This window comes from Cucurbita pepo, chromosome 8, assembly GCF_057944985.1.
Source record: "Cucurbita pepo subsp. pepo isolate OVF chromosome 8, ASM5794498v1, whole genome shotgun sequence".
NCBI classification, from domain to species: Eukaryota; Viridiplantae; Streptophyta; class Magnoliopsida; order Cucurbitales; family Cucurbitaceae; genus Cucurbita; species Cucurbita pepo.
In genome coordinates this window covers 2179398-2205349 of record NC_141805.1, presented here as the reverse complement: position 1 = coordinate 2205349, position 25952 = coordinate 2179398, and the positions used below count along the sequence as shown (strand labels likewise).

The 25952-nt window shown below is 35.7% G+C and overlaps 1 protein-coding gene across 1 annotated transcript; it reads right to left on the bottom strand.

Moving 5' to 3' along the window:
• Positions 1–3728: 3728 nt before the first annotated feature.
• Positions 3729–25223, bottom strand: LOC111800250 (myosin-6). The gene is made up of 39 exons (XM_023683853.2): positions 24674–25223; positions 24101–24229; positions 23529–23672; positions 23146–23291; positions 22890–23058; positions 22466–22524; positions 22197–22353; positions 21384–21533; positions 21168–21304; positions 20936–21082; positions 20735–20836; positions 16943–17000; positions 16763–16864; positions 14205–14242; positions 13965–14091; positions 13700–13870; positions 13474–13605; positions 13284–13393; positions 13095–13155; positions 12030–12207; positions 11616–11821; positions 10068–10187; positions 8838–8936; positions 8014–8646; positions 7749–7888; positions 7514–7619; positions 7411–7431; positions 7238–7321; positions 6964–7134; positions 6441–6575; positions 6121–6303; positions 5752–5883; positions 5605–5675; positions 5413–5512; positions 5165–5221; positions 4704–4760; positions 4553–4633; positions 4390–4472; positions 3729–4286 (listed from the first exon to the last, which is right to left on the bottom strand). The coding sequence occupies exons 1-39, from the start codon at positions 24674–24676 to the stop codon at positions 4172–4174; spliced, it is 4914 nt and encodes a 1637-aa protein (XP_023539621.2). The 5' UTR covers positions 24677–25223; the 3' UTR covers positions 3729–4171.
• Between the last annotated feature and the right edge of the window lie 729 nt (positions 25224–25952).

The window sequence follows — 25952 nt, the reverse complement described above, 5'->3', positions numbered from 1 at the left end:
TGATACCATTCAAGCCCACCACTGGCAGATATTGTCTAGTTTGACCCGTTACATATCGTCATCAGCCTCATGGTTTTAAAATGCAAATGTTAGGAAGATATTTCCACACTCTTATAAAGAATGTTTCGTTCCTTACTCGAATCTACGTGGATCTCGCACAATTAACATTTCGTTGTAAAAATTAAGAGCTGAAAATAAGGAATGTTTGATGTAATCTTGGCAGCCAAAAAGGTTAGAATATTAATGTCATATGATGGGTCACATGGAAACATGCATTGGGAAAGGCTAACAATCCCACCACCCAACACACTTTGAAAATGGAAATTCATGCCTAATTAACATCTTAATTCAATTCAATGCCTTCCCTTAAACCATATCATTATCAATAATTCCATTTTTTTAAACCATTAATTGTACTATTCCCGAATAATGCACGTTTCTTAATCATTTCTTTCGATTCAATGAATAGTAACGTTTCGAGTTTCGAGATAAACATGTATAGATAGATGGATTAGAGTAAAGATCAAAGTAAATAACCCGAGCTTTTAAAATTAAAGATCAAAAGGGAAATATAATTAACGTATCGGGTATCGGGAATTATTATTATTATTATTTAATTATTTATTTCCATGTGAACTGATATTTGAATAAACTTGTAAATCATTGATGGGTACCCAAACAAACAATCATTTGGCCTCAAATTAAAATTGAAAACATGAGATTTCAATCATTTATTTCTCTTCCAATCATTAATTTGTTGTTTAATTAAGAGATTATTTTGAATTAAAAAGGGTTTTTTAAAAAGATTGAAGAAAAAGAAAAGAGATTAATTTGGAATGATTAATTTGTTGGGTTTGAATTTGTGAATTTAAATAATTTAAAACTCTTATTAAATTAAAATTGAAATTATTAAAAGTTATGCAAATTTCGATGATTAGATTCGGTTGATGAAGGCTGCAAACTTTGATTGAATGAAGCCAACAATTCTATTAAATCTTTCTCCTTCAACCAATCCCTATATGCTGATCGTCAATGAATCGGCTATATTCTCTATGAATCTTGTTCTCGAAAGTTAAAATCTGACTGTGCAACGAAAAATGAATCGGCTATATTCTCTATGAATCTTGTTCTCGAAAGTCAAAATCTGACTGTGCACCGAAATAAGATGACCTAACAATAAGGTCAGGTCAGGCGTTTCCTTCGATATAGATCAAACGCTCTCTTATATAAAGAGATCTATCTATTGAATATGACATACCTCTCTTGATTCATGTTCTAAAAAAAAATGATTATTTTTTTTGTACGAACATTAAATTAATAATGAGTTGAAAGTATGACAATAATTTTGACATTTTTAATTATTAGTAGTTTTTTAATGCTTCATATTAGAGATATTCTCCTTGATATTGAGTACCCATATGAAATGAGTCTATAGAATTATAAATCAAATTGTTCTATATTGTTCCTCGTGATACGAGTTTTTTCGTCACTCGAAGTGAACAAAAATGGTAGAATGATTGTCTAGATTCATTGTTAAAGATTTGAACCTAGAACTCATATGAATAACAGTCATATCTGGCTGCTCGAGAAATTCGAAGCTAGAACTCGTATGAATAACAATTATATCTGATTACTAGAGAGATTTGAATATAGAACTCATATGAACAATAGCTATATCTGACTATTAGAGAGATTCAAAAGTTATACCTAACTACTCAGAGATTCGAAGCTAAAACTTATATGAACAGTTATATCTGACTACTCGAGAGATTTGAAGCTAGAACTCACATAAACAACAATCATATCCGACTATTCGAGAAATTCGAAACTAGAACTCGTATGAACAACAGTTATATCTGACTACTCGAGAAATTTGAAGCTAGAACTCACATGAACAACAATTATATCTGACTATTTGAGAGATTCAAAACTAGAACTCGTATGAATAACAGTTATATCTGACTACTCGAGAGATTCGAAACTAGAACTCATGAACAACAGTTATAGCTGACTACTCAAAGAGATTCGAAGCTAGAACTCATATGAACAACAGTTATATCTAACCACTCGAAAGATTCGAAGCTAGAACTCATATGACCAACAGTTATATCCGACTACTCGATTAGTTCTTTTGAATGGACTAGAGTATATGTTGTATCGAAAAGGTATAGTAGATTTGATGAGCCAAAACAAAATCAAAGTAGTTCTTGACATTGATTACTAAAGCAGGAAGAATCATGAAGAATCATGTGCAGTTGGATAATCATTAATGAATATGAAAAGAGGTGAAGGAAAATATAGAGTTGGTCTGTCGGTTTTCAATTCTTCTTTGACCAAAGAGATTCCTTTGAGGATCAGATCCAATTGGTTCACAGAGCCACCACAAAATCAGAGGAACACTCATTGATTAATTAATGAATGAATGAATGAATGAATAAAAACAAATGCAACTACCACCATAACTGTAATAACTGAAATGGTTTTCTGAATATAAAACCAAGAGTCAAATGGTTCCCTTCAAGAGAGAGAAAGAAAGAGAGAGAGAGAGAATCAAATATGAAACATGGGAATGCATGTGGTCTCACATGAAGAATGGAGCAAAAGTTGGCTAAGGCTTGTGGAGAGGAAGAAGCAGTCAACAACAAAGAGGCCATTTGAATCCCTGAAGCTACAAAAAACAAGTCTCCATGTGCTTAACCCATTTGTTTTTTCATTAAAGGACGGCCTGTTGTGCTTTGGTTTGAGTTCATGAAGCTTCTAAACTAAAATATGATCAAAATGAACAATGTTGTTGTATGAGGGGGAAAGTTCATTGGCATTCTAAAACCTGTTGTTGAAGGGCTCCCTAAGACAGGCATTTTACCACAAAGATGCAATGAAATTATAACCAGAAGTGGTGTTGGGTAGAACAAACTATATGCACATGCCTGTGTTTTATATTATTATTCAAATAAACTATGCAAGAATGCTGATTCAATGCACTTAGAAACACAGAATTCCAAATCTCAAAGCTCCCAAACTTAAGCAAAATTAACTGTATGAAAGGGATGTACCGTGTCTGGAGTACACCAAGAATTTGGAAGTTATTGATGCTGCTGCACAAGCTTTGAACCTTGCAGGGAAAAGCTAGTGACTTGTCAGAAACGTATCAGAGATATAATTTTTAACCATTTCAACAAGCCATGTATGTAAGCCACCTCCTTCCAAACTTGAGGTGCTAGAAATCAATAGTTTCAGGGCAGGGGAGGGAGGAACTAGTGGAAGAAACTATGCAAAATGCTGTAGATCTGTAAGATTTGAGTATATATTTGCAATGAAAACTCACATGCTACACACACAAAATCAATTCTCAGACAGTCTGATCAGTTTTAGCTACTATTTCAGCTTGCTTGGCTCAACATATCGACACGAACTGTAGAGGCAACCGATACGACTCAAAGGAAGAAGAGGATAATGATAAAGAAAGTGTAATAGGCCAAGGCCAAGCCCACCACTAGCAGATATTGTCCTCTTTGGGCTTTTCCTTTCCAGGTTCCCCTTCAAGGTTTTTAAAACGCATCTACTAGGGAGAGGTTTCCACACCCTTGTAAAGGGTATTTCGTTCTTCTCCCCAACCAATGTGGGATCTCACAAAAAGAAAGGATAACAGATTTAAGGCGAGAATCATACAAATAGAAGACTGATTTGGGTCAAGACCGGCAGGATAAGTTCAAGAAGAGAAATGGATATCAAGTAAATATATCTTTGAGATGATCTGTCACTTTGTACAATATAAAACTGGGGAGGCAAAGGAGCCATTGTCCCAATATATTGGATCAATCTCAGACATCCTACTCATCACTACAATGATGCTGTGACCCTAAATATCCCTCTAAATATGACAGAAAAGTTGAACTGAAAAAGAATAAAACAAAGAACAAATGGAAAGCTTAAACCTATCTCTGATTTCCCTCTCCCTTCTGAACTATTCGAAACCAGCCTAACGACATTATACAGCTCTAAATAATGAACTTTACATCCAGTGCAATGGATGTTACAATGGTAGTGAAATGATTTTTTTCATTTTTTTCATTTTTTTTTTCATTTTTTTTAACAAAATTGAATTGGATTTACAGAGGGCAAAGACTGGTACGAGGCACCGTGGATCATTATATAAATAAGAACCATAGCCTTATTCCTGTAAAAATTGGAAGACCGGATTGTCAAGTAGTTCTGCTGGAGGCTTAATATCTTGAAAATTCTTATCTTGCAAGGAACTGGATATGTCATCGACTGAGAAAGGTATGCTGCAATAGTAAATAAAGCTTAATTAAGTATTTATTCCACCAATGAAGCTCTCAGATGAAAAACTTTCCAATATATGATGTCCTGTTTCTGTTCTAATAATACCTGGAATTGTCATCCAACAAAAAGGAATTATTGTCTTCATCATTGGTATCTTCGGGCATCAAAACCTTCATGCTAGAAATAACCTATATGAAAGAAGAACAATATCATGAAGTTAAAGGAAAGACAAATGGAGGCAGCAGGAGCCAATGTTGTAGAAACTTACCTCTTCAGCTACGCTTCTGGTATTGTAATTGTCGTCACAATAAAGAGTACATATTCTATAAAGCTGCTGAACGCTTAATATCTGAAGAAAGACGACACGGGTGAGAGATACGCACGGAGAAGAATGTATGCATGATCTTAGAGAGACTTACTGGACAGAGGTCATTTGTAATTTCATCATAAGATATTCTAGACTTCTGGTGAATAACCTGAATTCAGAAATTGTAAATCCAAGTTATCAAAAAAACCATAAAACATATCATCTCAGCACAACAATAATCAAAATGGCCTTTTTGTTCTATTTAATTTTCAAACCTTAGAAGAGTTGTCACGTAAGATACTGGCTTCAGGAGGCAAAGGAATCTCCGTCCGGAGATTATCTTTTTCCCCCCAATTAGATAAATAATTATATAGCTCATCACGGTAGCATGATCAATAAAAATTTGTTATTCAATCATATGAATTGTGACAAGACAGCGAATGTTAAATTATAGTTAACAGATATAGTACCAAAAGATTATAATACCATATAACAGCATTCATAATAGATATGGCACAGATAGAAATTCAGAATAGTGGCACTGAGAGTACATAGAACAGTGAAGAAACATACCAAGAATCCAACAGCTTGCCTCACTGGTTTTAGCTCATCCCAAGATAACCCGACATACTAGAATTTGTAAATAAAAAGAATGTTTAAGCATAAGGCGTATTGAACACCATAAGTTAATGAATCATTACAAAAATAATAATAAGTGAATAAGCAATTGAAAAGGAAAAGATGATCGATTGAGCTCTAAGGCTTAGGTGTATGCACATTTTGAAGAGGACGCCTGTTAAAATAACAGAGCACCAGCGTACCTCTTCTTTGGCTTGGGTACACCAACTCTCTAACTCAGCAAGTCCTGACTTCACATATTCTCCATTACTAAACGTGCAGCACTCTTGACGAAGTAGAAGACTGAGCCAGCACAATAGCAATGCAAGTAGATTTTCAATTGCATGATAAAAGATTCTAAAATTGATCTCCTAATTTACATATAGCAGAGGTACCTATTGAAAAGCTGTACGTTGATGTATGAAAAAACCTGAGTGAATATCTTCTGGACCAAAACGGCAGGCACCTGTAAAGTGCTTAGCATAAGTTCACAGTGAAATGATATATTATTCACTTGAGCTCCAACAGAAACTATCACATACGAAGTTCGTCTGCAATCTACTAAGATGATGATTAAGGTGATGGATGATGATGCCCCATGAACTATTGAGAAGGCTGCTACTCTTTGTCTCGTCAGATGATTCCTCAACATTCTCTTCCGAAGTTTTGGGAGCCTGCATGTCATCAAACACATCAGACCTGCTACTTTGATCCAAGTTACAAAACTAACCAAATAAGGATGTAGTTCATGAATACTTCTAACCAAGAAGGATATATCTAATCACTTGAACCTAGTAAGATATCAATCGCTTTACTTTACAACAGAAGTAATCTGGAACAGAAAGTTTGAAGTCATTGGCGAGATATATATATATATATATTATACTGCAGGAAACTTAGGTTGTTCGTACTTGGACACAAGTTGAAAGCAACGGCGATAGTTCCTTCTTCAGGTTGTCTCTAACTATTCCATATATCTTTTCTACATACGCTGTTAGCTGCTGCTTGAAAAGTAGAGCAGGATATTTGGCTTCAACTTGCCGCACAACATCAAGGGTGCCAACTGGAAGGTTGGCAGAAGATGAACGAAACCCCTGAGAAAATCAACACTTCGTCAACTTTTAATCTATTTGGTTAATGCCTGAAAACAACATAACCCTTGCTTCTCATGAAAAGAAAAAGAAGATGATTTCTCTTTTTTCGGGGGTGGGGGGCGTGGAATATTTGTTACTTGGGTCATTCGCTCAAACAATGATGTCGGGGTGGGAGGCTTTCGTGGTGTGGCTTTTAAACTCTTTTGAAGAAGAAACAACAATGTAGTTGTGTTGGATAACCAATAAGCCATGTGATCATAATCATCCTGATTCTGCAAGTAAATCAAATATTATATTGAAAGACGGAAGAAAAAAAAGAGAAAGGGAAACAGAAAAAGCAAAGGAGAAGAAGAGCATTTAAATACGAACACTAAATTTAAATACATAGATCGGACCAATGCCTCTACGTTTCTATGAATCTTTACTGCTAGACAATGCCCTATCAGTTCGCGGTTCTGCCTTACTCCTTTCCAGGAATTTCAGTTAAGAGAATCTTTTTTAAGATGGATTTCAGTAAAATTGATAAGATAGATATAAAATAACTGCAGCATTTCTGGAGTTTCATGCAAAAAATTGATGTTTATAATTTTGATCACCTCTTCCAACAGACGGACATAATAATGTCTCCACCACTAAGAGAATCTAAGAGAGAAGGTTTACCTCAATTGCAGAACCAATTATCTGAATAAGACGATCAAATACACTTGTTTTTTCTGCTTCAAATGATCTCCAATGGAGAAGAGATTTATAAATTACAAAAGCAGCAACAGGTTTTCCCTCACTGTACCCAAGATCCCGTGTCAAGTATTTCGATAGAGCATCCATGCCTTCCTGCATAGTGTATGAAATAATCAAATATCATGAAACCAAATGTCAGTAAAACTATGACCCATAAAAGGAAAAGGGGGAAAATGTCACTTTCACAGACACATACGTTCTGCCTTTCAATTTGGGATCTCCTCAATTTTGCATCAGCATCGGTACCATACTTTTTTGATGGTGCATTGCTTAATAATTCCTGCACAATATACCTTGTCTTTGATCATCAATGAACATCCATGACAATGTAAAAATACATTCTAGTCGACCAAGATTTTATAGACTTACAAGGTGGCCATTCTCCAAAGGCTGCAGATAGAGGAAAGAAACAGGATCAATAAATCCTCAGAGACCTAAACCTAACAATAGAAAAACCTTTGAGTGCGCCTACCTGCATTGTTATATGTCCAGACATTTTTCTTGAAGGAGGCTTTTGCAGTGCTTGCTGCCTCAGAATTTGGTCCTCAGTTTCCAAGTCAGATAACTTTTCCTCAAGCCTGGGACAAACAGAATAATTCAAATACCCTTCAGAAACCTTTAGTAAGGAAAATCACATCTAGTCAATATCCATGCAGAGACTAAAGATACATGTTGATACAAATTAAGAGAGCAAAATAACTGAAAACCTTTGCATGGCAGTTTTTAATTCTATTATCTTTGACTCTGCCTCCGTAGCCTGCTTCAGCCGCTCTTCACTAAGTCTGTTACTTTCCTCAAATTTCCTTTCTGTTTCATCAATTTTACTTTCCAAAGAACTAACAAGAGCCTGCACTTGCGCGTAACCGAATAATACAGTTGCACAAAAACGTAAGAACCAACAACTTCACAGAATCATATTTAGGATACAAAAAAAATAAACATCCACATTAATGTAAGATTTGAAAACCAGACCTTAAGTTCTTCATTTTCAGTAGTTAGCTTATTGATAAGCTCATGATCAACAACTGGAACCTCCTGTATGACTGGGACTTCCACAACTACTTTCTGTGCAGCTACTGGGACTTCCTCAACTACTTTCTTTGCAGCTACTGGGACTTCCTCAACAACTTCCTTTGCAGCTACTGGGACTTCCTCAACTACTTGCTTCGCTGGGACTTCCTCAACTACTTCCTTTGCAGCTACTGGGACTTCCTCAACTACTTCCTTTGCAGCTTCTGGGACTTCCTCAACTACTTCCTTTGCAGCTTCTGGGACTTCCTCAACTACTTCCTTTGCAGCTATTGGGACTTCCTCAACTACTTTATTTGCAGCTACTGGGACTTCCTCAACTACTTCCTTTGCAGCTACTGGGACTTCCTCAACTACTTTCTTTGCAGCTATTGGGACTTCCTGAACTACTTTCTTTGAAGCTTCACGGATTTCCTCAACTGCTTTCTTTGCAGCTTCACGTTCCTCAACTACTTTCTTTGCAGCTTCACGTTCCTCAATAAGCAGTGCTTTCGTTTCCTGAAATTGAGTTTGTATTTCTTCCAAAGCAGACTTCAATTTTGTGTTTTCTTGAGTCTTGGCATCCTCCATGTCAGCCTGCATTAGTAAAATGTTTACTAGCACCAGCATTACTAAATAACAATAGGAAATTTTCACAGAAATATTATCTCATATAATATCAAAGCTTGTATTTACTTGGGATAAACATATATATACATACATCCAAGTAAAAGCATGGGGGCATTATTGGAATATCTAGTATAGATATACACGGGGAAGAGGTGTACCCTCATTTGTTTCTCTTGCTCCAATCTCAATGTTAGTTCTTCCACTTGCTTTTCCAACATATCTTTGGCAGCTTGAAGAGCGCCAGTTTCCTTAGCAGCCTGCACACAATTGCAAATTAAAGATTCATCTTCATTGGAAGTAATTAAATAATATATTTATATCGATACTGGTATCTTAACTTTACAGTCTAAAATTTTGAAACTGGTGATGACTTATGAAATAATGTAATGAGGCAATAGATCTCTAGCACAATAATCAAGGTAAATTTGATGTTGCTACACCAATGCGTGTTGGGTAATAATCTAAATTAACTGATTTGCTGGCCTTACAACATAAACTTTTGAGATTAATCGCAATTAACAATCATAACATAGCTCAATAGTTCAAGGTTAACAACCATACGTATACACAAAATTATCGAGAGCTTATTCAACAGGAAACAGAATTTTGTTAAAATAATCTTCTACGGAAAACTGCTACTCTTGCCGACATGCGAAAGGCTCGCATGACAGGGCAGAGAAAAACTATCATATTTTTGAAGCTTGATCATGTTATGTTAGTAATCCAGTAAAATGCAGATGAAGCCCAGCCATTCTAAATTTAAATAAAACCAGTTATCCTGATCCCATTAAATTAACATTGATATTAAAAAAGAGAGAGGGAGAGAGATGTAAGTGATTAAGTGAACTGCACCATAAATCCATTCAATAATTAAAATATACGAGAATTTCGATAAGTGAGATAAAAGTACAAAAAAGGTCATATTAAAGCATGTAGCATAGATACAGAAATCAAATAATGGGAAAGGATGATACAATGGGAAGATATTTCCAGTTCACTCCATTGGCGCTGTGCCCCTGCTGTTAGTGCTCTCTTTTGGTCCATAGTGTTAACTTACCTTTAATTAACTTAAAATAATTAGATTCATTAATAGAAAATCAACCGAAATAACAAAAAGTGAGCTTGAGTGAAAACTTGAAGGTAAGTATACACTAAAGTCTTGAAATGTAGAGACCAAATAGAAACTAAACTCAAAACTAAAGGGTATAAATGTAACATTTTAAAACTCAGGGACCAAATGGAAACAAACTCAAAATTCAAAAGTAAATGTGTAACATTTTGAAACTAAAGATCAAATGGAATCTATACTCAAAGTCAAAACCCAAGGACCAAAAAGGTATTTTTCCCTAAAAATATAATTTCTTAAAGAAGAGGGAGATAGAAGATACCATTTTAAGCTTGCGAAGTTCTCTGCGTGCAACTCTTCCTCTCCAAGCACATTGAGTGGTAATCGCAGCTTTTTTTAACCTTAAATAATGCATACGGGCCAAGTATTGCCGACATCGACTCTGAAATATACAAGAATTGTACAAAACTACACATTAAAAGTAAGAAAAGAGAAGATTTTAAACCTAGAGAATGATTGAAAAATAAAACTACAAAAAAAAAAAGAGTGGAAAAAACCATCAACTTCTCCACTTCTATAGGCTAAATCCTCCTCTAATTTACTACTAGAATCAAAATTACTATCAGTTTTCTAGGAAGGGTTGTTAGTATATTCAATGTTTCCTTGTGTCTTCCCTTAAACATTGAAGATTGGTTATATGAAGTGCACTCCTGTTGGTGGTTAAACGGAAAAGTTAAGCTTCTTTGGAAGTGATAAAAAAATTTCACGGCATCCAGGGAAAAAGAAACGAAAAGGAATATGAAGACACGGGGAAATCTTTGTACAGGTTTGGTGATTATGTACGTTTGACTGCGCTCAATTAGAGTGCTTTAGACATATCTCTGTTCAATAACCACACCATTTTTTTGGTTTATGCATACCTTACGTAAATCATGTGTTAAGAACTGCTAATGGTAGGAATGTTTCTATAATATATATAGAACTACTGATGGTAAGAGAAAAAAAGAAGCTCTTATTTTGAAACTTGCCAAATGAGGGAGGATCTAGCCTTCCCAAGGATTAAGCTATTAAGTCAAACACAGCGAACTACTTCCAAAACCTTTATCCTACTGCTAAAAGTTCAGAGCTACTTTAGATGGGAACCGTGAAATTAAATTAGTTTCATGGGCAAGGATTAATTGAGAAGGTCCTTTGAGGCAAAATGCCCTTGAGAGTGTTCAAACATCATCAGAGTTTACCTACTCGAGGTTTTCCAAAACTTTTCCTTAGAAAGGGTGCTGAACGTGTGCCTGATAGAGATTTTCATTAATTCTAATGCAAAACAAAACGTTCAAGATGAACACTTTTTTTTACCCATTTTTGTTAATAACATCTCAAAATCCTTGGCAAGGTCCGGGTAGATCTTTTGAGGAAGGGGGTTTCTAGAGCTATCTCCAAATCCTATTTGCCTTCATAAAATTAAATAAGCAAATTATTATTCAATTTGGTTGCTATCGAGGTGGTGGATGAGTTTAGATTCCTCAAGGATAAGGCTTGGGATGTAGTACGATTTCTTGGAGGGAAGGAGCGTGCTAATTTTCCCACCATTCTCTCAATGTTTAATGTCCCAACGTTCAAAATTATTTAGGAAGTTCTCCTGAAAGGAGTGACACTAGTTGAGGGTAAGTTAAATTTTTTTATACAAAAATGACTATAGAATTACCAGTCCTTAACTAGTGCAGGGCAATAAACAAATAACATTTCATCGTCCATGCTTCAAAACTACAAACAATGATAAGATACTCCTGCACTTCAAAAGGCACGGACAAAAGCATGAGCACCATTGAGAGTAAACGGATTAGATATCAATGCCTCAGTGATTTATCTTTACCTGAATGATAATTGCAGCTCTTGTATCCCTCCTGAACTTGAGCTCTTTACGAGCAACCATGCCATGGATACCAGCCTGAATAGCTACAGCTGAAGAGCGCAATCTTTTATAGGAACTTCGGGCAGAACACATGCGCCAATACTTTTGGATTTTGATAGAAGCAGCTTCCATTCTGATGTTTTCATACTGCTGGCGTGCAACTTCCCCTGTTAATGGGGAAAAAGTATAAATAAATATTTTTTTGAAAAAGAGGCAAAAACGGTATGATAATAAACAAGCAACTTAATAACCATAACTTTACATTTTTTTTATTATCTTATCTTTATCATCTTTATTTTATACCCATAATCTGAGCTTACTGTAGCAATGAGTCGCTGATAGCTACTAATGCATTCAGGTTAATCGACTCTGTACCTCTACAAAGTGCTTGAATTTGTATAGCAGCCAACCGCAACGAAATAAAACGATTCCGTTCCAAATATGAGCGAACTTTCCTTTGGATAACACTAGCAGATCTTCCCAAGACCTCAGTTCGGCAGCCATCTAATTGTGCCATTTGACCAGCCCTAAGAAACACTTTGGTTTTACCAATCTGCCACAAAGAATCGGAAAATCATTCTTACAACTTCAATGAGAAATATTGCTCTCATCTAACCCTCAATACACAGAAAATGTATATACTTAATGCATCCAAGTCCCTCAAAAATTTTGAAAATGACAGTTAAGAAAATAATAATAAATCATAACCCTTCAACTACAACATCTAATTCTGCCATTTGACCAGCCCTGAGAAACACTTTGGTTTTACCAATTTTCCGCAAAGAAGAATTAGAAAATCATTCTCACAGCTTCAATAAGAAACATTACTCTCATGCAACCCTCAATAAATAGAAAATGTATATACTCTTAATATAATATTAGCTCCAAGTCCCTCAAAATTCTGAAAAGGACAGTTATGAAAATAATAATAAATGAAAGCTCATTGACTACATCCAAGTGCAAAGACACTGAAACTGGAGAGAATTCAAAATTCCTTTAATCATTTATTTATGAAAATATAATTTGGAAAATCAGGAAATCTGGTGCAAGCTTCTTCAAAGCTGGAGCTTAAACTGATCTTTTTTCTCAAAGTTCGTAAAAAGGTTTACCTTCCACTTTCTTGTGGTCCAACATTTATAACCGTAGCAAAGATTTTGTGGTCCAATAAAATGAAATAGGTCTTATGGAGGGTTTGGTTGGAAAGAACTCATAGAACATTTAATAGTTATATCGGAAATCAGGAAGATACTTAAGGGTTTAGCAGGGTTCAATGCTTCTACTTGGTGTGCTCTTACTAGATCTTGCAATTATGATTCTTCTCTTTAATTGAGATTTTCCCCTTCTTTATTGAGAAAAAGTTTCCTACTAGTATATGTGCACACACGTGTAACAGGAAGGGAAGCTTGCTGCGGATAAATTATCAAATTTGCACTACCATACCTGATACCCATTAAGGTTAACTTTCTGCAAAAGCTTCTTACACGCATTGGCTTCATCAGATCTATTAACAAGTCCAGTGAAAACAGAGTTCATCAGAGCTTCTAAAAGACCGAGAATCTAACATCACAATCTCAAGAAATATCATATATGAACGAATCACTAAAATGCCTTTATTAATGTGCAAACTACCTCCCCTTCAAAACATCAGGTGCCAAGATAGTAAACCGACCAATAAATTCATCAAACGTCTTCCTAGTGGGATATCCAGCACAACTGATCCTGATTGCTTCCATGACTCCCTAAAGCAAATCTCTCTTAAGTTCACGTGTGTATAAGAGAGGTACGATTGGACAAAAAAGATTGGTAAATATAAACTTACCCCACATCGGAGCTGCTGTAAAACATTATTATTCTCAAAGATGGATGGTTTAAGAAGATTGTTTGGCTTTACACAGCGTATGTAGTGTGGCTCAGTAGCATTTAGTGTCTCGAGCAAAGTTTGAAGTTGTTGCTGGAAAGGTTAAAAAATGGAAATTAAATTAAGAATATAAAAATACAACGAGCTTCATCATCAAATAAAACACACTGCTAATACAGAAACATACCTTAAATCTAGTCCCTATTGATGAGAACTTGGATGATTTGGAGGTTTCTTCAGGTAAAGGGGGGAATAGCCCTGCAACAAAGCAGCACTTAGAAGCACCCAACAGTGCTTGATGCTCCGCAACAACATAATCTTTGTTTTTGTCCAAGAAGAGTTCAGTTTGGTACGTAACCTAGAATAAAATTTACCACCACAGAATTATAAAAAAAAAATGGGCCATCTGAAGAGCCTCTAGCGGATAAAACATCAATGACAAGAGTACTTACATCGCCAGCATAATGACAAATTGTGAAGTCAGTTCGTGACAATTTAGGCTTACTAAATCGCTTATGGTCCCTAAAAGTTTGATATAGTTTCTGAGCAAAAGTCTCATGTGTGGATCTCGGAAACATGCTACAAAATGAAACCAAGGAAACTATCACCTTCCATTACACACACACACACACACCCACACACACACACACACAAAACCTGTTTATAGACAGATCTGTCTTGTAAATACATACCAAGCCTCATCCAGAAGCGCAATGATGCCACCAGGTTTCTGAAAGTAGTAAACTTAATATTAAAGAGAAAAAAAAAAACTCAATGTTCACCATAGTAATCAAAAAATGAATAATTGAAGCAATTAGAGAACAAGTGTCGCACTAAACAACTAGAGAAATGTTGAGCCACCACCTAGCCATTTCATGGAAGTGATGAATTATTGTATCTGTAACCTTTATTTTTGCATCTGGTATGAAAATGACATAGATTTTGTTGAAGACATGAAGAACAAGCAGAAAATTCCCCTTCGTCTCTCATCTGTTTTGGATTAAAAACTCTCTAATTGAATTGTTGCAAAATCCAGTGCAATATTTTTTTCGTAAGTCAAGGATGTCTCTAGGACTATCCATTTACCAAGTTTAGATCTCCCCTTGAAACTCGAATGTGTTGTTTGACCACCTTTTGGAGGTAGAAAGAAATTGGATGGAAAAAAAGTTGGTAGATTTCTGGGAAATGATAAGAGATATTCTCATAAAATTTCAAGAAAGATCAGCCATCGTCTTTCATTTTACAAATCAAGCTGAAGAAGGAGAAATATTGTAGTTGGAGCTAGTCAATGATAATCAACTCCTCAGAAGTTACGCAAAAGTAGTACAAAAGAGGAGGTCAGATGCTTCTACATTTTGGGTGAGGAAAGAAAAGGAAGTGGTGGAAATGAACTTCAATACTATCTTTATGGTTTACAAATTGCTAGCTCACAACCCTTGGAAGGACATTTGTGATGCTTAAGAGGTTTATTTTCAATCCAGGATTTCTATTAATCCCTACATGGAAGATAAGGGGTTGTTGAATTGAGTGTTGATTTTTCTCGGTTGGACTTTCATGGAAAATGGAGGCAAATTGAGAAATGGTCCCAAAAATAACACTCTCATCCAAAGCTAATTGAGGGATATGGTGGCTGGATTCCTTTGCAGAATTTACCTTTACCTTATTGGAAAAGATCTTGTTTTGAAGCAATTGGTTACCATTTTGGAGGTTTCATCAATATATCTTCCCAAACTCCTAATTTTATTTATTGTACTGCTGTTAGAAAGCATTTGTCGTTTCATTCCAACTGAGATTGCGGTAACATATGGGTAGTTTGAAAATTTTCTCACATTTTGGGGGTATATATTTTATTGATCCTCCAAGCATTGATCATGGGGATTTGTCTATTCTTAATTTTACCAATTTAATGGATCGAAAGAGAATAAATTAAGCTATGATGGATGAAAGTTTCACTTTTCCATCGAAGGATTTTATGGCCAAAGATGTCGAGTTGAATTCTCTTCCTTTGCATGATCAGCTAAAGGTGGATGATCTTTTTCTTCAAGATGACCTTCAGGTTACGCAAAAATTCACCAGCTACTGTTTGGTATTCTCAATCGTTTATTCAGGTTCTTATCATTTTAAACCTATACTGAATGTCTCTATAATGAAAAATAAACTTATTGAAGCCTACCCTCTCTATTATACTAAGAAGAAAGATTGCTTTGGTATTTCAGAAAATTAAGAGATCAATTCAAACATTTTGGAATAAGCTTGTGCTCTGCTCCCCACTTGCTTAAGTAGGAGCCCCTTCACAATCTACTAACTCTTTTACTCTTTCAGTGATCACTCCTCCAAGTTCAAATGACACTTCAACAAAACGTATCATTGACCCTCCCACCACAAAGTATCCTATCTCCTCTCCAATTACTCATGATTCCGAATATGATGCTAGTATGAGCAGTGATGAATCTGAAGCATATTTAGTTGAGATAATAAAACTTTCTGTCGAAGGCTCTTTTGCAGAAGCATTTTAAAGTCTTTTTCGGTTTTGACAAAAGGAATTCAGTTGAAGCTTCATAATCAGTAACAAAGTATCCTTCAATTCCTCCCAAATTCTATTCCTTAATTGAGGTTTGTGGATTACATATGAAAGAAATCACTCCTCTATCACCACAAATTAAGATATAATTGTGTTTTACTCATCCATTTTGATTGTCCAACAATGAGAATTACTTATTGGTAATCCAGTCTCTGGCGCCTTTTACTTTTTCATGTTGTCTTGAAGATCATTTTTAGTTTCAATTTTTTATTCATTTTAGAGTTTGAAGGTTGCCTATTTTTTGGAAGGTTACAGGGATGTTTACTTTGGTGGTTTGGAGTTCTGTTCGGTTAGGCGTATTTGAGTAGGTTCGCAGTTGTCAATCTCCTCTCCTTTTTGGAGCCCTGAGTTCTTGGCTTTATTTTGATGTTTCGATTGAATAATTATTTTAGGCTGTTTGTTGAAGAGCATTTAGTATTATTTGGATTGTTAACAATATCCTTCTTTGTAATCCTTTTTAGTTGTTTCTTTTCATTTCTCCGTGGAGCTTTGTATCTTTTGAGTATTGGTCTCATTATTTCAACAAAAATATTTGTTGATGTTTCAAAAAAATCTTAGGGATACTTTTCATAATAAAAGAATAATACCCTAGGAATACTTTATAAACAGTTCTATAAAATCTGCAGAAAAATTCAAATTAGTCACGAAAGGAAAGAAACTCTTCTGCACCTTCTCAATGAGATCAAGAACATCCTGATTATCAATAAAATCAATATAACTCCAGTTAATTTCTTCTTTTGTATATTCTTCTTGCTCCATCTTGAACACATGCTGTAAACAACATTCTTCAAGTTAAATTTCAAGATCCAGGAAAGTAAAGGAAAAAAGAGTACACAATTCAAGCTCCACCTGGTTGAAATGTTGCTGCAATTTCTCATTTGTCAGATTAATACAAAATTGCTCAAAGCTGCATAGACCAATACGTACAATTCCATTTAGATAAATTAGATAAAGTAAGGGTTCAAAAGAAGAGATACCTCCGATCCTAATATATAAATAATACTAATATACTAAAGATTGCTAAAAATATATATTTACAAATAAAAAAATGTAATAAAATTATTGATTTTATTTGAAAATGCAGAATGTTTTTGAAACAAAAAAAACTGAAACAAATCCTATAAAGAAAACGGAATTGGGAAGATCACAATATTAAATGAAAAACAAAACAACTAGCAACAAATTCATTCTAGATGAAGCATTCCCAAAGCGAGTATTGTTCTTCCAATACACTCTCGGGTATGTACTATTGCAACACACTTTTTAGTCACCCTACAATTTACCAGTTTGTTATTTCTGAAGGTTATTCTAATGATATTTGGATGAACAAAATCCCATAAAACAAGTTATTTGTTTCAACACCAATTTTTGACGCGGAGTAACACTGCTAATTGGGTGCAAAAGAGAGTTCCTTTTTCTCATTTTTCCATCTTTCCACTAATGGGTGGTCTACAGCACTTGGATTCTTCACTAACCTATACTGTTATGATGCTAGAACAGATTTTAAAGGAGTCAGAATTAGTATGCAATAGCAGAGACAAAGCTCATGATTCTTTGGAGCAACACCTTTATAAAGCAGAGCCAAGATTACTTGGGATCGTGCCATCAATATTTTCATTTGGCCAACCATAGATCTTTTGATAACAAAGATACATAATTGGAGGAAGTTTCGGAGGTCATCAGATTTCTGGGTATACAATTAGTGTTACTCTATAGAGTTTTTCTTTTGTAAATACTTCTTTCTATTTTATCAATGCTGGTTACATTTTCTCTTGGGGCAGAGGGGGTTTAAGCTCCTTCAGCCTTGTGTGGCTGGAAATGATTTCTTTCCCCTCACCTTTTCCTCTCTCAATGGAACAGTATGCTGTTTCCTACCAATCAAATTATTGATAGAAGAGAGAGAGAGAAAAAAATGTGTAAGGTATTTCCCTCACAATGTATTGAGTTTCGGAGGAAAACTCTTGCCCTAAGGAATACAAAGCTCTCAGCTGATTAGAGAGAGCTGGTAAACTCTCCCTTTTCTCTCTCAAGACAAAAACTACAAAGTGAAAGCATAAATGAAAAATAGACACATGACCACAGGCTAAAAGCAATCCCTCCAGTCCCTCACTTCCCTCATGCACCAGTGGTCCCTCCTCAAATTCTCAACCTCTAACTAACTTGTCAGAGGTATATTGGCTTTCTTGCCCCTCCTCTAATAGACTTACCTAGTGTCTAACAACACTCCTGGCCTGCAAGAGAACCTTTATGAATGTATATTGGCTTTGAGTTTTGAAACATGAAATAATGAATGTATGGTGGCCTCCTTTGGTAATGTAAGTTTATAAGCCACAAGTCCTATTTTCTACTCAATTCGTTAAGGCCCAAAGTATTTGAGCGCCAACTTTTCATTCCTTCAATTGGAAATTGAAGCCTGCCTAAATGGTCTAAGTTTCAAGAAAACCCGATCACCAACATCCAGCATCATCTCTGATGGTTTCCTATCTGTGAATTTCTTCATTCTCAGCCTTCAAATGAGTCTTCAGCCGATCTAAAGTGGCATGCCTCTCCATTAATTGTTGAGCTAGTGTTGTGTTAGCGTCTCAGCTTCCCCATAAGATAACAATAGCGGTGAGGGGTGTCCATACACAGCTTGGAAAGGGAGTGATAGCAATGGAAATATGATGTGGTGCTGTACCAGAATACATAGATACTGCTTTGAGCTCCCTTTCATATATCGACTTGGCTTGTGCTATAGTAGACAAGGTATGGCTGAAGTAGGCTTGTCAAACAACTGATTTTCCCTCAAGATATTGAAGACACCTCCCAAATGGCGTATGTGTTCCTCATATCCTGTGCTGTAAATTAATAGATCATCAAAGTGTACCAAGATAAACTTACGTAGGAATGAGCGAAAGATCTTGCTCATCAATGCTTGAAATGTAGAAGGGGCTTTCAACTATTGTCAATTCTCCAAAAGTGAGCACAACCCCTTCACACACTCCTTTTCCTTTCACCGCCATCCCTGTACCCATTAATTGGCTGCCTTTGTCAAAGGTAAGTTCAATTTCTCAACCAAACGTTGAGGAATAAAATTATACATTTCTCCACAATCAATTAAGACCACTACTTCTTGATGATCGATCCGTCCTTTCATCTAAATGGTACCGCCAACAAATTTTCCTCTGCTTCTAGAATTAAATTGTTCTCTTTCTACAATTTCAAGTTCCTCTCTGTTCGACCACCATAACCTAAATCTCCTTTGCTTTACATTTGTGGCCAACATAATAATTTTCCTCGCAGCCGAAACAAAGACCCTTTTAACACCAAGATTGAAATTCTACACCAGAAAGTTTCTTCATCAGACCCTCTTTACGTGACGTGGCGGTGGGATTACTCGTCAGAGTGATCGTACGCATGGGGGTGTCATTTCCATCATCTTCTTGCCGACTTTTCCTCCATTCCAGTTTGATTTAGAGCAAGAACTTGGGCTTTTTCAACTAGAATGATAGGCTTCGAAGCTTCTAATCTGGCCACTTCATGATCCTCCACGCACAAGGCCATTTTCATCATATTTGCTAACCCAATGCGCTACCAACACAACCTTAACAACTAGGTCGAGCAATCAACAACTCGGACGTGTAGTAGTATTCTATCATGGTGGTTTCTTACTTGAAGACAAGGAAACATCACAAAACACTACCCTGCTTCATCGTCGGAATCGTTCCAATAATTGCATCTTCAAATCATTCCATCCTTGAATGATTCCCATTCTTCCTTCCCACGATACCAATTTAAAGCTAATTCCTGAGAACCAAACACAAGCATCTCAACCTTTCTTAACCTTACTCTTATCGCTGAAAACTTCCTCCACCTTCTCCGGATTAGGTTTTTTCTCCAACGTTACATTTGAATCCGCCCATTTCTAGTTCTGTCACGAGCTTTCTTCACCTCTGACCAGGGTCGACCATGATCAAATCCAGGCTAGCTCTAATACAATCGTTGCAAATGGACTCTTGAACTCATCTCCCTGGGACAGTCAGTCGCTCCACTGATCTTCATAAAACTGTGAGGGTATCTTCGACTCTGCGCATCACTTTCTCTTATATTACTCCAACCTCAGCCTTAATATCATCCATCTCCTGATCCATTACATCGAGCCTTTCTTCAACCCACATCCGCACCATTTTTTTCCCAACCTCCCCAGATTATGATCTGATGCCAATTTGTAAGGTCTTTCCCTTGCAATGTATTGATACTTAGACGAAAACTCTTGCCTAAGGCAATAACAAACTCCCAGCCAATTAGAAAGGGCTGGTAAACTCTCCATTTCCTCTCACAAGGCAAAAACTACTAAATGAAAGCATGAAAGAAAATAGACACACTGTCACAAGCCTAAAAGCACACCCTCCAGCCCCTCACTTTGTTCCCTCCTCAAATTCCCAACATTCCCTCTAACAAACGTGTCAGAGGTATATTGGCTTTCCAGCCCTTGGCTTCCTTGTCCCTCTGCATAATAGGGCGCCTAACCATATGATTCGCTAATGGAAGGTAAAATGAAAAGGTCTCGTGTTATATGTTGGCAACAAAAGATGCATGAAATTGCTAGGTGGGAGTTCATCCTCCACTAATGATGAAAGCAAAAGCATACCGGTTAAGCACCTGTTTGTCTTGAAACTCTCGAATCCATAGATATCCAGAACCCCGATTAAGTGTTTTGAATCACGATCTTGGCCAATTGAGTTATTAATCTTATCAACAATCCTGAGTCCATGAAGGAAATGTTTAAAAAGAGTCCATGATAGAAACAACAATGACAAATTTAAATTAAAAAGTAATTTAAGAATGAAACACAAAACCTACCAATCAAATAATCTTGAATATACGATTTTTGCCAAAGCATCCCTACTAAGAGTTGCAGATACTGTATCGAGACATTTAGTTATGGTTTCATCACGTGTAACTATCACACGAGTACACATTGAATCTTCAAGAGCCTTCTCATCACACCTGCGCCAAAAAAGAAAAAAAGTACCGATTTTGGCTTCAATTATCTCAGACACCACTTCACTAAAAATAGGAGCAAGCTGATTACATGAATAGTTCTGCTGCCATTTTGAGATGGAACCGAGCTTTGTCATCCTTAGGTTCAGAGGAATCCGCATCCTTCCCCTTTGCAAATTCAACATTGCCCAAATGAAGTACTGCAGCTACCACTCGAAATATAGCATCCTAAAAATACAGACCTCAAATCAATTACTTGGGTAGGTTACATTCACCGGCAAGTCGAAGGTTCAAGAGAAAAGAATACCTGCTCAGCTGTACTTATTCCAACGACATCCATAGCTTCTCTAGTAGAAGTATATTCCTTGGACTCGTCCAGTCCATCAAGTTCATAGCAATTAGATTGATTAAGATAATGGAATGTTCTTGGATTCCCTAACTTATACTTTTCAACTTCCTGATCAAAAAGAAAAAGGAAACAATTGATTTCAAGCAGGTGAAAAAAAAAAAAAACCCTCACTACATTGAAAAGTGAGTTTACTTTCAACGAACAATAAAATTAAATGAACCATTAGCAAAGGAAATGGACGTAAAACGTAGTTTAAACTCAACCACTACTCGTCAATTACTTTCATATATACCATACTAATTGCCTAAGATACATAACATGCCTCGGATTAGAACACAAGTACAGTTAACTACAATTGTAGAGATGGTAAAAGGAAAAGACCAATAAAGAAAGCATTTAAAGATGACGATTAAAAGAATACACAAAAAGAGGGAAAAACATATATGTGTATTTTTTTATTATAGAAGTACCAACTTTCATAAGAAAATGAAGAAACAAAATTCAAGGGGAGACCCACAAAGAGACGAGCCTCACCAATAAAAGGGAAGCATCCCGCAAGAGAGGCCCTAAAGAAAGCCACATTCAATACATCCTCCCACAAACTATCCCTTCTGAGGGACACTTACCTATTCCTTTCCAACCAGATTAACCACAAAACAACAAAAAGAAAGTAGCCTGACCTTTCCTATTCCTTTCCAACCAGAACCCTACCCTTCCCCCTCCCCTGAAAAGGGGGTCCAAAAAAATTCATATTCATGACGAGAAATTTACCTCTGTTGATGCACAAAGCATATAAAAGCAATGATAATTCCTCTCAGGATCAGACACTTGGCAAACACGGGAACGTTCTAATAAATAAGTTCTAATAGCAGCTCCAGAAATTCTCCAACTTCGGTCAAATTGGATCTCCACAAATTTACCAAACCGACTGCAGATACACAGTAATCAACTCAGAATCTTATTCCAGTAAAAAGAGCATATAAGAAAAAGCTTGGTGGTCAGAAAATGAAAGGAAAGAATTCCAAAAGTAGGTTGCTCACCTGGAATTATTGTTTCTAACAGTCTTTGCATTGCCAAATGCTTCTAGAACAGGGTTGGACTGCGCAAAGAAAATGTAATATAAAGATAAATTTGTCACCGACTTAATATCAAAAGTCAGGTGCTAAATTCTCAGGATGCGATTTGGAGGGGAAAACATTAGAGATAATAATACTATTAGGAAGAATTTAACTGTTAAAACAACGTAAGTTAATCATATTGTAATTTAACCCAACAATAAGTAGGATATCCTATGCTTCTAGAACATAAGTTTAAATCCACTCATTTTGATTTCCTATTAATCAAAGGAGGGTATGAGCCTAAACGTAAAAGGCATCACAAATAATTGAATGATAAAATAGTTCTATCAAATGACTTCAGCCTTCAGGATTGATGAAAATTAACAAACCAGTAAGAAGTCCATACCTCTAGTACTTGCTGCTCTACAGAGCGTTCACCAGTTGCAGCCTTCCCTCCATCTCTCCCTCCAACATGGGCAAGATAGCGCATAAGCATCTTTGTACTCTCCGTTTTACCAGCTCCACTTTCCCCGCTAACTAAAATTGACTGGCTTATACCCTCATTAATCATCTGTCTGCATTTTTTGGTGATTTTTAAATTTGAATGAAAAAATGAAACATTTAATTATTAAAAAATGCATACATATAATGTGTGGGAATACCTATATGCAGAATTTGCAATGGCAAAGGGATGCGGGCTCAGCTCACCTAAATCCGCCCCTTTATATTGTTGCATTATGCCATTATCATATAAATGAGGAAGTCTTCGAAAAGGATTTACGGCTATTAGTATACCCCCAGTATAGGTCTGTGGAATTGCAAAGAAATTTTAAAACTAACCAGGTTAATACTCCAACTTAATCACAAAGTTGCAATATAACAGCTACAAGCCATTTATAGTGCCTACAACCGCACTTCTCAACCCTTTGCACGAAAGGGGACAGTTAGAGTATCAATAACAGAGACACCACAAAGCAACAGATCAAAAGCCCCCACCCCAGAGGAATGAATTTGCTAAGCTGGGGAGGAAATTGCAGTTACTCACATAAATTTCATTAACATCATAACGACATTTCAAGTTCTGTAGCAGTCCTGGCTCGTGTAAATAAGCTAGTTTTGTCATATCATCCACACCACATGATGGAAATTCAGGATCCTTTGGATAGGCATTTGATGATTTGGCCTCAACCTTTAGAAGAATGAAACATAACAGTTAGAAAGGGACCCCGTTGTTTGTTTTTTGTAAGCAAAGGAGCACAACAGATCACAAGTTAAGACACTATTTCAACTTATTGGCATTAATTATAAGACTGTTGTCCTAATTGTGTTGAGAAGAAAAAAAAAATGAAGCCAACAAACATCATGGTTACGACATTAGTCATCATGGATTTTAACAGAAGGAAATTGAAAATAACTTGTGACAAGTGTACAAACTTTTTGAACAAAGCATCATCAAATAGTGCTACAAAACCTTTTTCAATCAATCAACACCTCGACATCAACCATTAAATAGTTCTACAAAAGCTTTATATATGTACAATAATGTAGAACAAATGGAATTCTGACCGAATGGTCAGCAGTATATAACAGTTTAACATCCTGCAAAGTATCACTTACAGTAGTTCCTGATGAACAGAGTACTCTGATATCTTGACCATTAACTTCCACAACTTCCCCATCTATCCAGGCTACCTCAGGATCCTCAATCCAAACAAGACACCCAACCGCTAGATTTACTTGACCAGCCTGTGGGACGAATAAGAGGTTTAATGTACCGAATAAATAGCAGGGTCTTCCATTTAAGTTCCAACACAAGCATATAAAAAGACATAGCTTAAACATTCACATTTGTATGTCAACAGATAGAGAAAATTCACATAAAAGAGAAAATTCACATTAGACACAAGAGAAGTAAAAACAGATTACTGACTCTTAATGCGTATGTATAAATATCCACAGAAATATAAAAAGTTGAAACGTAAATGATTTCTGGACTGATAAAGCATCTAAAAAGGAATGCATAAAAATCAAATTAGAGTGTTGATGACAATAACCAGACGGTTCAAATTTCAAAATTCCATTGAAGCTTGATGGAGCTTGGAGTTTGTTCCAGTCAGCTAAACTAAGGGCAACGAATTGAGTTCATTAAGTCATAACGATAAGGGCAGCAAATTGATGGAAAACGAATACCATTTCGGGACAAACTCGATCAGCCACAGATCCAAAGCGTCGAGGTAGCGAATCCCAAGCGCCTCAACGACAAAAAATCAATAGGCAATACCATCACACGAATTAACCATTCTAGGGATTTATCCCCGTCCCAACAGGCTCAGAACGGAAGCTGATAAAAAGGGATAAGCTCCGCTTGGCCTGCCATTGTCGTCGTTCGTTCGAGAAACCGTGAAAATGCAGAATGAATGAGAGGATTGAATAGAAGAGTTTCGTTGTGCTCAGTAGAGAATAAGGTGGGATTGGGAGAATTTTGATTGAAGTCGGGAGGGTTGGAGTTGGGAAGCTTTATATGCCGGCATTGATGAGGCAATGTCAATGGCAATGGCAATGGCAATGGCAATGGCAGAGGGGTGCGCGGTGGAAGGTCTGCCGTCGGCGGAAATGGTGTAGCTCCGGCGAGGGTTGTGGGATTGGATGAGAAGGTTTTGGGGAGCCAGAGAGCGACGAGACGAGACGAGAAGAGAAATGGAGCGTGATTGTTCCGGCGGGTAGGAAGCGGGTGGCGTCCTTGATTTGGTCGAATAAAGCTGCCACATCTAAACCGAAATGTAACGCCCCCAACATTATTTATAGTAACTGTATTTTCCTTTCAAACAAAAATATATATATATATATATATATATTTATACCTTATAATTAATATTTTTATTTCTTAATTTTATTTTAATCTTTTATTTATTTACTTATTTATTTATTTATTTATTTATTTATAAACGGATGTGTGATTTTTTCAATTTTTTCATGTAATTGTTAGCTAATATTAATATATATAAGAAAAAAATTAATAATTAATGATTTATTGTATTTCAAATATTAAAAATTTTCAATAGGTAATTGATATATAAGATATAAGATTAAATTTTTTTTATGTATGATACGATTTAATTTTTTAATTTTGTGTTTAATAATTACTTATATTTTAAAAAAATGTTAAATATGTTCCGTACTAATTAGACACAAAATTAAAATTTAAGGACTTATTAAACAAAATAAAATAAAATTTTGCGTACAAAAAAAAAATGTAATTAAAATTTTTATTAAATCTTTTTAAAGTATTTATAAATCTTGAAATTTTTTAATTTAGATTTTATTAAAACACAAAATCCAATATTTAAATATTTATAATACCATTTTTGAAGTTTACTTTTATTTATGATTACTTCATTTAAGATTAAATTTATAATTTAATTAAAAATGTTATAAATATAGTAATTATTTTGTTAAGATATTAATGCTT

Bases quoted from the DNA above. Each gene is read 5' to 3' on its own strand.
- LOC111800250 (XM_023683853.2), bottom strand. The intron at 23,292-23,528 runs GTGAGTAACTGC...GCAATTCCACAG, and splicing joins ATGATGTTAATGAAATTTAT to ACCTATACTGGGGGTATACT. The intron at 14,092-14,204 runs GTATGTATTTAC...TTCATTTTGTAG, and splicing joins GCGCTTCTGGATGAGGCTTG to CATGTTTCCGAGATCCACAC.